The following is a 12,366-nucleotide window of genomic DNA, read 5'->3' as shown; positions in this document are numbered from 1 at the left end:
GGAAACATGGGTCTCTGACCAGCACTACAATCAAGAGAAAAAGGGTCACGTGTTAAGTGAAAGACTTCCCATAACCCTGCACACCCCAAAAAGGCACCTAATATCTAGACACCCAAACGAAACTTTAAAAATACCCACAAACTGGAATGTATGACTCCCGCCAAAACCGTTTGGAACATCAAAAAGCGTGCTTGATCCTGACCGTTGTTTCATCCAAATCGATCGAAATCGCAAAGAAACAATCACACCTCCTATACTTCCGTTCTTTAACCTTATGGTCCCATTGCCTTGCACACCAGATCATAGCCATGGAATCACCTGACCAGATCCTACGGCGAAAGAACATATCACACTCGACAAAATGGTTGCAGTTTAATGTGCGTTGAGGGTGGTAAATAAAACTGTCTCCTCACCACGTGTCGATCGAGAAGTGTGATCACTTCCAAAAAATAAAAACCACTTCCCGCCCGGGAGGCCTCCGATATACCGGAAACCGCTCCTCGCTGTTGCCACCAACACTGACCGTTGATCTACAAGCTTTCATCAGACGGTTGAAATGAGAAATCGCACAGCCAAAGTGATCACTCTCTAGCATGCGATGAGGGTGGTTTTCCAGCCCCGTCCTCATCCACGTGTCAAGAGCAGAAAGGAAATGCTGCCCGAAGGTTAAAACAACTTTCCTGAGAAAAGCAGTGTGATCACACCAAAACCGCTTTGGATGCGGTTTAATGACCCACTCCCAAAACTTTTGGAAAAAGTCCTGCTGACTATAAATCCCAACTTCATCTCTACTGAAAGAGAAAACCCTGCTACTAATTTCGAGATTGTGCAGGGAAGCAATTCTCCCATCGCGAGACCCGAAGGTTGTCCAGAAAATTGCCTCACCCGAGTTATCCATACTGTACTGCGCACAAAGGGTGATATTCCTATCCTCTCTCTGCCCCTTGTGGGAAGAAGCATGAGATCGCTGCAACTGCTCTAAAACCACTTTCCCTATCAAAGCTGTGTGATCATCAGAAAACCTCTCAGACAGTGTTGTTTCTTTCCAAGACCCTAAAACACGCTGATTCCGGTTACCGGTGACATCCCTACCAAGGTTGTTTATCTTTCTGGCCTGCACATGCATTCCCTATAGATCATTTCTACCACTCTTACTCCTACTTAGGTGTCTATCACACTTCGGTGATCGACCCTTTATCAAGGACCTGTATTTCTGATTCTGAAAACGCATGTGAAGGCCTCAAAATTAAGGGCTTGCTTCCAGGGCTCTATGTCTGAAGACTCTAATGTCTTCCTCCTCTTATTCACTACAAAGAGTTTTTAATCTGCATTGTCTCAACTCCTGCCATCCTATCGAAACATTGACATCTGTATTGTTGACCCCCTGATTGGCTAACAGGTCAGCCAGCTTGTAGGCCTTTCTGCGAACATGTTGGAAGTTGACCGTGCGCAAGTTATGTAGATGATTCTAAATTCTCTGGAAAACCATGATTAACTTCCAGTGTTTGGAGACTTTCTCCGGTGTTGATCCATTATTAATTCTTTTCACTGAGTTAATAACTATCTTTGAATCTGCTTCCACTATCACATTGCAACACTTCTTCTGACTTAGAACATCAAGGCATTGCTCCAATGCCATGAGTTCAGCCATGTTATTGGTAGCTGTACTAAGATGACAATGGACAATGAAGATAATCCTTCCTTTGGCATCCCTTAGAACTCCCCCATACCCAGCCATTCTCGGATTTATTTTAGTCGCCCCATCAATGTTGAATTTTAGATATCCATCCGGGGGAGGATTCCAGAAGTCCAGCTCCCTGTCCCTTACTAAAACCTTTCTGTTGAGACCTTGAGGAGTAATATCCTGCATCCCTAATAATTTGAGAATATTAATTTCCAGATTCGAGGGAGGATTATTGTGCTGGCTGCCAACTCTGGAGCCTACAGTCTCCTTAAGTTGTTTCAAAATCGTCTCAAACAGTAGATGTGGGGAATTTTTCTCCTCGAATATTCTTTTATTCCTCTCCTTCCACACATTCCAGATAATAAAGCTTGGTGTAAGGGTCCATGCTGCGTTAAGAATTTCATGCTCTAAGAAATTTCCCCTCCAACTAATGAGGGTCTTGAAGATGCTTCCTCTGTCCCTGTCAGTTTGTTGAAACTTTTTAGAAAAATTGTCCCATAGCCAGGAGGTTTAATAACAGTTGTTAAGAAGATGTTCCATTGTTTCCTCTTGCTCTTCACAGAGAGGGTATCTGGAAGGCCCTAAAACACCTCTCTTTCTAATGTTTTCCCAAGTCAAAGTTTTCCTATGGTAAACCAACCACATGAAGAGTTTGATTTTCATCCATCCCTGGTGCTTCCAAAGTTTCTGCCAGATTTTATCCAGAACCTGGGGATTTAGCCCCAGGAGAATGCCTTTGGCTTCTTTGAGGTTAAAGGTGCCCTCTTGATTCTTGCCCCATATTAATTGGTCTTGCCCTTCAGAAACTAATATTTTCCTTTATTCCATAATTTTTTTTAGTTCCTCTGCTTTACTTTTCAAGAGGATATTATTTCTACAATCAATATTCTTCCAGATTCTCCATTTCCCCATAGGCTAAGTGTTATCCTAGAAGTCCATGACTTTAATTAAGCCTTGAGAATCTGTCTCCTGTTTAAGCTCGAGGAAGTTCTCTTTTATCAGTATTGGTTCATGCTGCCATTTATCTTCCCAAAAGAGGGCTTGATTCCCCTCTCTAATTTCCCAGAAACAATTTTCTTGAACTAATTTTCTGTTATCCCAGGCTTTGTTCCAGATGTGTGATCCCTTAATGTTCCTTGACATTCTTATGAGATCATTATCTTGCCAGGATATTGCATATTTTTCTTTCTAGATATTAGCCCATAGAGTCTCTGGATTATGAACCCAGCGCCACCAAAGTTTGGCCCCTAAAGCCTTACTGAGTATTTCCTGATCGTCCAAACCAAGCCCTCCATGGTCTTTGGGTCTACAAAGTTTCTCTCAAGCCACTAAAACCCATTTCTTCTTATTCTCCTCCTTTCCCCAAATGAAGTTTCTTTGAATATTTCTCAGTTGCTGAAGGACGCCTCTTGGAGCTGGGAGGGCAGATAACATAAAAATAGGGATGGCTTTCAGAACAACTTTAGTGAGAACCAACCTGCTCACAAGATTTAGAGATCTGAAGGTCCATTTGTTGACTTTGTCCTGCAACTTATTCAATAAGGGTTCCCAAATGCTTTTGAGCAAAGGTTTATCTGTAAGAGGGATCCCCAAATATTTTGAGGGAAGGGAATCCCTTTGAAAACCTAGAATTCTGGAAATATTCTTTTGGATTGCCAAATTGGTGTTAAAGAAAAATATTTTTGATTTAGAAAAGTTTACTTCCATACCTGTGGCCATGGCAAAAGCGTTCAGAATTTTTTTATATGCTGTTGCTTCTTTGACAGTAGGGATTCCTTGAAGCATTGTGTCATCCACAAATTGTTGATGAGTAAGAGCTTGACCATTCTCAGAAAGTAGAAGGCCTTTAATCTTGCCTACAACTTTAGCTTGCTTGATGGCCCTGCCAAGTCCTTCCATCATAAGAATGAAAAGAAAAGGAGAGAGTGGGTCTCCCTGCCTAAGACCTCTGGAAGGATTGAAAATCTCAAAGGGAGTGCCATTTACCAGAATAGAGAAGCTAGAGGAGGTCACTAGGCCCATTACCCATCTGATCCATTTATGATCAAAACCAAAAGCACTAAGCACCCTTCTCATATAAATCCAGTTAACTTTGTCATAAGCTTTGGCTATATCTAATTGCATGATCATACCGGCCTTCTTTTTTCTTTTTAGCAAGTGAACTACCTCATGAGCTTGTATGATGTTGTCTAAAATTTGTCTGCCTTCCGCATAACCTGATTGCTCCCCTGAAACTAGGGTTGGAAGTAAAGGTTTAAGTCTATTTGCCACTACTTTGGATATAATTTTGTAGACCACATTGCACAGAGCTATGGGTCTGAACTTGTCCGGAGTTTGAGCATCCTCCTGCTTAGGGATAAGGGAGATAAAGGAGGTATTCAGCACTTTCAAGATGGTACTGTTCACTCTGGAATCCTCCACCACCTTCAAGATATCCTGCTTAACAATACTCCAACATGCCTTGAAAAAGTCCACATTGAATCCATCTGGGCCTGGTGCTTTTCCATTTTTCACTTCTTTGAGGATATCATCTACCTGTTTTTCAGAAACTGGTCTATTTAGATTGAAATTATCCTCTGGATACCATCTTTGGTATGTTTTTAGTTACCTCCCGAATAAACTGATCTCTGTGCAAGTTATTTTCTTGAGTAATATTTCTGAAGTGCTGAACTAACTCCGCTTCGATATTCTCATGGGATGTGAGAATATCCCCTTCTTTGTTTTTGATTGAAGCTATTCTGTTATGCATTCTATTTTCCATAGTGGACCTATGGAACAACTTCGTATTCCGCTCCCCTTCCTTCAGCCATTGGACTCTAGATTTTTGTTTCCAGAAGACTTCTTCCTGCTTGCATAGATTGTCCCACTTGTGCTGAGATATATCAACTTGATTGCTTTTGTATTTATCAAATCCTTCCTTGATTAGAGCCTGATTGAGTTCCTTCATTTTATTTTCAATTACTTTTTTCTCTACAAAAATATTACCAAATTCATTTCTGTTCCAATCTTTTAGTTTGAGTTTGATATGCTTTAATCTCTTATGCAGAAGAAACATTCTTGTTCCTTGAATCTGTAAGTCTTCTGTCCACCAATTTTTGATATTGTTGAAGAAATCTGGGTGGGAGAGCCAGATATTTTCAAACCTGAATGGTCTGTTTCTGAGAATGTCCATACCTTTGATCTCCATTTGAACCGGCCAGTGGTCTGAACCTCCAAAGGGGAGAACTTCAGCTATTATTTCCTTATTTGCCAGCATCAGATTCTCTGAGATCAGGAATCTATCTAACTTAGAAGCTACTTGGGCTTCGGCCCCTCTCTTATTATTCCAAGTAAAGAGGTGAGTATTCATTTCAACTTCTACTAGGTTCATGTTGTCTATAAAGGTTTGAAATTCCAATGAATATTTACTGAGGATTCTCATTCCTCCTTTTTTCTCAGAAAGAGATTTGATCATATTGAAGTCCCCTCCCATGATCCAAGGTATTCATATATGTCTGCCCCTGAGATCCTCCAGTGAATCTAGGAACTTAAGTTTATCATTTATTCTTTGAGGACCATAAACATTGGTTACTAGATAGTGGTGTCTGTCTCCTTTCGGTTGAATGATAACTGATAGATAAGTCCTGGTAGCCTCAGCCCCTATAACAATTAATTTGTTAGGGTTCCAAAGAGTCAGGATTCCTCCCACAATATCCTCTACTTTTACTTCTAGAAACTCATATCTACTGAGCCATTTACTGTGGATTTGTCTGATTTTTTGAATGGAACTTTTTGTTTCTTGGATAAAGATAATGTCTGGCATTTCATGTTTCATTCTATTGTTGAGTATTCTTTGCTTTCTTTTACTTCCTAGACCTCTAATATTCCAAGAAATAAACTTCATAATTAAATATTTGTGAAGGAGTAGCTGGCTAGATCTTTCATCTTACCTGAATCTATCATTAACTTGCCACACTCCATCAGGAGTTCATTCTGCTTTTTCCTGCCTCTTTTCTTGCCTGGGTTTCTTGTTGCTAGTCCCGGGGTTACTTTCAGCGCCTTCACTCTGTTTTCCAGTTTATCTGTGTTTTTTCCTTTTCCTAATGCCTTGAATTGTGTTTTCCATAGAAACAACTGTTGTATTTTATGAAGATCTTCTTAGGGTACCGAACCTACTACTCATGTGCTGCCCTGGAACAAGAACCCTTCCAGATCTAGGTTTTCTTTGTCCAGTATCTCCTGTAACTCATGGTCTTCCAGGTCCATCTCACCCGAGGTCATATCCTGATCCAGGTCAGGTTCTGATTCACTCATAATGGTTTCTGTCTGGTACTCCGTTTTCTAATTTTTGTCACCTTCTTCTTCTGTTCTCTTTTCTTTAGCCTTTCCTTCTGTAACTTGATCTTCCTTTGGGGTTTCTTCATCTTCCTCTAGAACTTGGAACTTGTTTTGGCCACCTTTAAGTCCTTCATATTGATGTTGTTTTGTTCCTTTCTTGCTTCCCTTTCCTTGATAGACCACTTTCTGAAAGCTGTCTATTTCCTTCATTATATTTGTTTTGGTGTTATTTCCTACTTTCCCTTGTGGGCAGTCTCTGAATAGATGCCCATGCTCATGACATCTACGGCATTTGAACGGAATATTATCATAGTCTACTGTTTGCACCCAATCTTCATCCAAGACTTCCAGGATTAATTCATCTGGTAAGGCCCTTGATAGGTCCATTTCCACGCATATTCTTGCAAAAGATGTGTATTTCCCTCTTCTTGTGGCCTCAGAAATTTTAACAAAGCGACCTAATTTATTGCCTATGGCCATTAACGATTCATTTTTCCAGTAATCAAGAGGTAAGGAATAAAGTCTTACCCAGACCGGTACAGAGGTAAAAGTTTCCCATTCTGGGACAAAATTCATAATCCATGGTCTCATGTAGAGTCCAGCTGCCGCAAAGAAGTAGGGTCCGCCTTCGAAGACTTTGTCCTTATCTTCAACATTCGTGAACACCACCGTAAAGAAACCCTTTGACCCAAGATGAAGGTCTATGCTCCCTTTAGGTTTCCAATGATATTTGATCCAAGTCTGTAAAGCTTTTTCAGTGGGCCATAGTCCCATGAACTTACATATAATAGCATATGTCCGCATGTGATCCCTGTATGCCTGCAGGGCAGGATCATTTAAAACAACTCTTGGAGTGATATCAGCTTTGGGTTTGCAGGGTCCCTGTTGTTTCTTGTCTTCTCCCTCCTTGTCCTTTGTGTTGTTGATTCCCTCGGTGTTGCCTCCTGCTGTCTCCTCTTCCATGGATTTTTTTCCTTCTCCCGAAGTTCCTTTAGTGCTTTCTAGAGGTTTCTTACCTCTGCTAGCCACGACTTCCTTGAAGGAGGGAGAATCTCTCCCTCCTCTATAGCCCTCCATGAGGAGCGTTGCCTGTAATTCACGAAAACCTAGCCGTTCACAATCACTGTTCTTGCAACTCCTCCCCCCTTGATTGATCCAATTGGATTCAGTTTCTCCCTTTTAGATTAAGATTTGATTTTCACTCCATCACATTCTTTTAATTCATTTGCATAGGTTTATCATTCATTTCTTGCTATTTGATGCAGGAGCATCTAGCTCACCATGACCGGGTGAAGTCTCTGCCAGGTTGGAAGGTTGTTGAGTATCTGGATTGTTTTTCTTTTAATTAGTTTATAAGGTCATGAGGTAGGATTTTATTTTATTGTAATTTTAGTTGCTATGTGGTCAAGTTAAATGTCGGTTAGGGGTTGTTAAGGTTCAACAGTAATAAACAGTAGTTTAGGAATTGATCTGTCAACTTAGAAAAGAAAAGACAAAATGATCTAAACGCAGATCTTGTAATGACAACTGAACTGTAGTTACACAACCAATTGTTTCTGTTCAACTGACAAACAATTGCAGTTTCAATTAACTGTAACCAAAATGTATAAAAGCAGCAATGTAAGACAAGAGAAGGGTTCAGCAATCTCATAACAGAGAAATAAAGAAATAGAGACAGATCTTATTTCCAAACACTGTCCATCTGTATTCATTGCCTATTTACTGTAACACTGTAATTTCATTTATCGAATTGCAAGGAATTGTGCTAACAAACAGTGAACGACCACCGTAAGGTCGTATTTTTCTTTGTGTTCTCGTCAAACAAACAAACCACAACAAATTCATGCAACTGTCCAAATACAGAGCGAAGGACCAACGAGTGGAACCACAGTCCGAGTAGTGAAATACAGCAAAACGACCGAGAGAAAACAGAACCGGAGACAGAGTGCCGGAGAAGCAAACCACAACAAAGGTATCTTCGAACGATTCCTCATAATTTTCATAAGTCAAACAGATATAACAAAACCATGTTCTCATTGCTATTGACCGAGACATAGATGTATTACATTCATTGATAAATAAAAACAAGTGCCGCGTCCAGAGTGGACAAACCCTAGCCTAGGGTTTGGTAACAACAACCCCCATAATAATACAAACGAACAGTTAACCAGAGCAGGAATTACAACCAGGCCGAAGCTTCATCTTCGAAAGTGACATAGATTGCATACGAAAAGCGAAACGGCAAACTACAAACCCTACAGGAAACTCAAGACCCTATCAGTGCAACGACGAATGTAAGGACCAGAGCCTACCGGCAGAGCAAGAGTGGCTATATTTGGAAGAACGAACCCAGAAGGAAACCGCGTACCCAGGTCGAGCCATCGACCTGCACATACAACAGAGCACAGTTAATACATTACACAGTGATGAACCGAAGTCTAAACAACCACCGAAACGGGAGGGTTTCAAACATTACCTGAGTAAGCCGGACCAAGGGTTCGAGGAGCAGAGCCATTAACAAATTGACAGAGCTGAGACAGAAGGAACATTTCTGGTCAGGGTCAACACCATAAGGAGGTCGAATTGAATCAGGGAAGGGATTAATTACCTGTCCAGAGCCGCGAAGGTCTATTAACTTGTTACCTGAATCCAAAGACGACGGAAGTTAAACCATTTTACGCACAGAACAGTGACCAGAGGCAACAATAATAATAGCGGAGGTGACCATACGAAAGCAGAGGCAATAGAACAATAGCAAGGAGCGATTATCGGACGAGACACCAGGTTCTACAACCAGACCATAGTAGAACGGCAGGACGAGACTAAGGAGCTTACCGTGTGAAGAGAAGTCGAGCGAGCGCACCTCCAGAACCAGAACGGATTCGAGCCACCGGAGAAAACCACTGACAAACACATAACCAGGTTTGGGAGGCCGGTATTCACCCACAGTCATACCAGGAGGAGAACCGGAGATTTCCATATTCACCAAAGCAAGAACCATACAGTAAACCCAACAAACCCTCGCAGAAACCTCACCGCAGAGCAGAACCATCTCGAATGACCGGGAAGCCAAAGTGTTTTGGCCAAAGAACAAACGGAGGAACCAGGCCCGAGGTGTGCAGGTAGAAATTGAATGCAGCATTAACTACTCCCAGTTGCCAGACAGATATTTACTGACCACCTTGCATGCAACCGCCGAAAAATCTAACACGTCGTAAAGTCCGGCAACAGGTGTAAAGCCGAGGACACGCGGAGTTGTGGGCCAGTGTGGGCTGGGTTACATCACTGTCGATCAATTGGAATTCTTCTTTTAGAATTAAAATTGAAAGATGATTTCCAGTGTAATATACTTCACAAGTATACAAACCTAGGTTGATAAGTTAATTCTATGTAATTTAACAAGTATAGAAACCTAGATTGATAAGTTAATTCTAAGTAATTTAATGAACAATTAAATTACCCAACAACAACTACTCATGACCGATCTTCTTATATTAGCCTTTCATTAAGCTCTTTTGCTTACAATTTTTTTTTGGACACTTATGGATATATTTTAGCATAACATATTTATATTTTTAGATCTTTACATTTTCACTATTATAAAATGTATGGTGAAACTCTACACAATGGCTATATTTATTTTTTGTGCTCACTTGCAACACTGGACTATAAAACATTTACTTTTTTATTTTCTGACATTTTGTCACTATAGGATATAGGAAGATCCTAGTGAAGGCACGCTTACATGTGTAGATGTTAAATGTATTTTTCCTTAAAAAATATATGGATGAAAATACACGTTTATTTCCACCTAATATATATATATATACAATTTTTTTTTTATTTTCACTGGCTTTATGTATTATATACATAGCTCAAATTGAAATATTTTATTTATGATTTACATTCTCTAGGAGAGTATGTATTTATATATATATATATATATATATATATATATATATATATATATATATATATATATATAAACACTCTCTTTTTATATATATAGAGATGTTTTCTATTTCCAATATGAAAGGGTGCCGACTGACATTTTAATGTGGAGAATGTGAATCATAAATAAAATATTTCAATTTGAGCTATGTATATAATACATAAAGCAAGTGAAAATTAAAAAATCGTTATAGTTAATTTTTTTAGTGTTTTGGTGAAAACCAACATAGATTCATTTTAACTCTGGATCTACCAAGAGTTGAGAGGAATCAAAATCTCTCGAGGGGCAAGCCTTTTCTCAAGTTTCACACTGAGAAAAAGATTTTCACCTTGACAGATTTGATCCATCTCAAATAAGTAGTAGAACCAAAATTAAAATGAATCTATACTATTATATAATATGGAGATATAAATATGTTTGTGATTATATATATTCAAAAATAATAAATGATAATAAAAGTTAAAATATTTTTTAATATACATATGTTTCTTTTATATAATATTTCAATAATATTATAACCCATCTATATATATATATATATGGCTTTGAACCTATAATTTTGTAGAACATAACAATTTAATATCAAGGCAATTGATAATTTAGCTATCCCATACAATATATATTCAAAAATAATAAATGACAACAAAACTTAAATATTAAAATAATTTTTTAAATTTCTATATGTTTATTTTGAATATTTAACTTTTATATTTTATTGAAATATTACACTTCTATTATAACTGTTTCTAAATATATATATTTATATAATTTAATTGTGTATGAAATAAATAAAAAATTAACATATCAAAATTGTGCAAATAAAGATAAACAAATAGAAATGAGAAATATTATTAAAAAATTAACAAACATGACTCGAGAATTCTAACATCTTCTCAAAGCTTGCTCAACTCATATTGGTCTCTCCTTAGTTGTCAAATTTGACATTCAGAGTCAACATTATAACATTATGTTAGTGCATGCACCCTCGTTTTATTTTTATTTTTTTAGTGAGTAGGTTTTAGCATTTAGAGTTTTATTGTTTTTTTTTATGAACCTCATTGAATTTCTTAAACGAATTTCAATAGAATTTTAGAGGAATTCGTGAAATTATTCATGTTCGTGTTTGACTTGTTTGTGTTCGACTTGAGATTTGAGAACATCATCTAATAAATTTTAGAAGTAATGAAATTCAATGAATACTTATATGTTGAGTAAAAGGTTATATATATATATATGTGTGTGTGTGTTTGAGAACATCATCTAATAAATTTTCTAAGTAATGAAATTCAATAAATACTTATATGTTGAGTAAAATGTTATATATATATATATAAACATGTTCTTTCTAATTCAAGATATGAGGGATAATTCAATATGTGTGTGTATTCGGTGTATAAGAGAGTATGTATTAACTTTTTGATGTGGAAAATGTGAATCATAATAAAATATTTCAATCTCAAGTATGTACATAAATTATATAAAATGAATGAAAATAAAAATAAAAAATCTTATAACTATAGCATTTTATTACTGTTTTGCTCAAAACGATCTATCTTAATTCCAATCTACCAAAAATTGAGATGAATCAAATCTCTTAAGATGCAAACTTTTTTCAAATTTTACACTCAAAAAAAATTTGCATCTAGAAAAATTTGATCCTTCTCTACTCTTAGTAAATCCGAAAATTAAAAATAAAACTTATACTCATATAAATAATTAACTTTTACTTAAATAGTAAATAATTATAACTCCAGATAGTTATTTATGTAAATATTTATAATCCTAGATAGATAGTTAGGACCCTATGCTTTTATGTGAGCAGTTGACTTGTACATTTATCAACTATGTGAGTAGTTATAACCTGTACTTTTACATGGGGATGTTAATCGTTAGAACGTTGTATCCAGAGAGGGTGTCTTTATATTAGATTACGTATTGTGTGTGTAATGGGTATGAATCAAAGTTCGTCTCTGGGTAATTAGAAACCCCTCTCTACATTGCATAGCATAGCTGGATTTATATTAGCTGTTTAAGTATAAAGTTTTGTTGGTTTGCTCTTTTTTTTCATTTCATATTTTAATTGAGATTTTTATAATTTAAATGGATTTAAAAATAATAATTTTAATCATTTTATTCTATATCAAATTAAACAAAAACTTCATTTCAATATAAAATGAAACTCTTATTAAGATCCTTTTGTTATAAGATTATCCTAATCCATATGTGAATTTCTTGAAACTTTGTAATAAATGAAATCTTCATACATAGTCAATGTTTCCTATGTATTATTAGTGTTCTTAATTTAATGTCACAAAAATCAAATTTTCCTCGATGCTTCTTCGGTGAATGCTTGACCACAAGGATCTTTATCATTGTAATACAATATCGATGTAGAGCACCTTATTTCTCCAAA

At 37.1% G+C, this 12,366-nt stretch overlaps 1 protein-coding gene across 1 annotated transcript; it reads right to left on the bottom strand.

Annotated features, from left to right (window-relative positions):
• Positions 1-1,468: 1,468 nt before the first annotated feature.
• LOC149151674 (uncharacterized) lies at positions 1,469-3,583 on the bottom strand. Its single transcript, XM_089443231.1, has 2 exons — positions 3,394-3,583; positions 1,469-1,941 (listed from the first exon to the last, which is right to left on the bottom strand). Exons 1-2 carry the CDS (start codon positions 3,581-3,583, stop codon positions 1,469-1,471), a joined length of 663 nt encoding a protein of 220 aa, XP_089299357.1.
• Positions 3,584-12,366: the final 8,783 nt, after the last annotated feature.

Source organism: Pinus tabuliformis, chromosome 9, assembly GCF_031772625.1.
Source record: "Pinus tabuliformis cultivar Carrire ecotype Pingquan chromosome 9, CPIR1, whole genome shotgun sequence".
In the NCBI taxonomy this organism is placed as follows: Eukaryota; Viridiplantae; Streptophyta; class Pinopsida; order Pinales; family Pinaceae; genus Pinus; species Pinus tabuliformis.
This window is presented reverse-complemented; position numbering and strand designations above follow the sequence as displayed.

What these genes read in the sequence shown, in the direction of transcription:
- LOC149151674 (XM_089443231.1), bottom strand. Translation starts at nt 3,583, where the DNA reads ATGGAAGGACTTGGCAGGGCCATCAAGCAAGCTAAAGTTGTAGGCAAG. An exon ending in CGCTTTTGCCATGGCCACAG is followed by an intron (nt 1,942 to 3,393) that starts GTATGGAAGTAA and finishes AGGAGACTGTAG; the next exon opens with GCTCCAGAGTTGGCAGCCAG.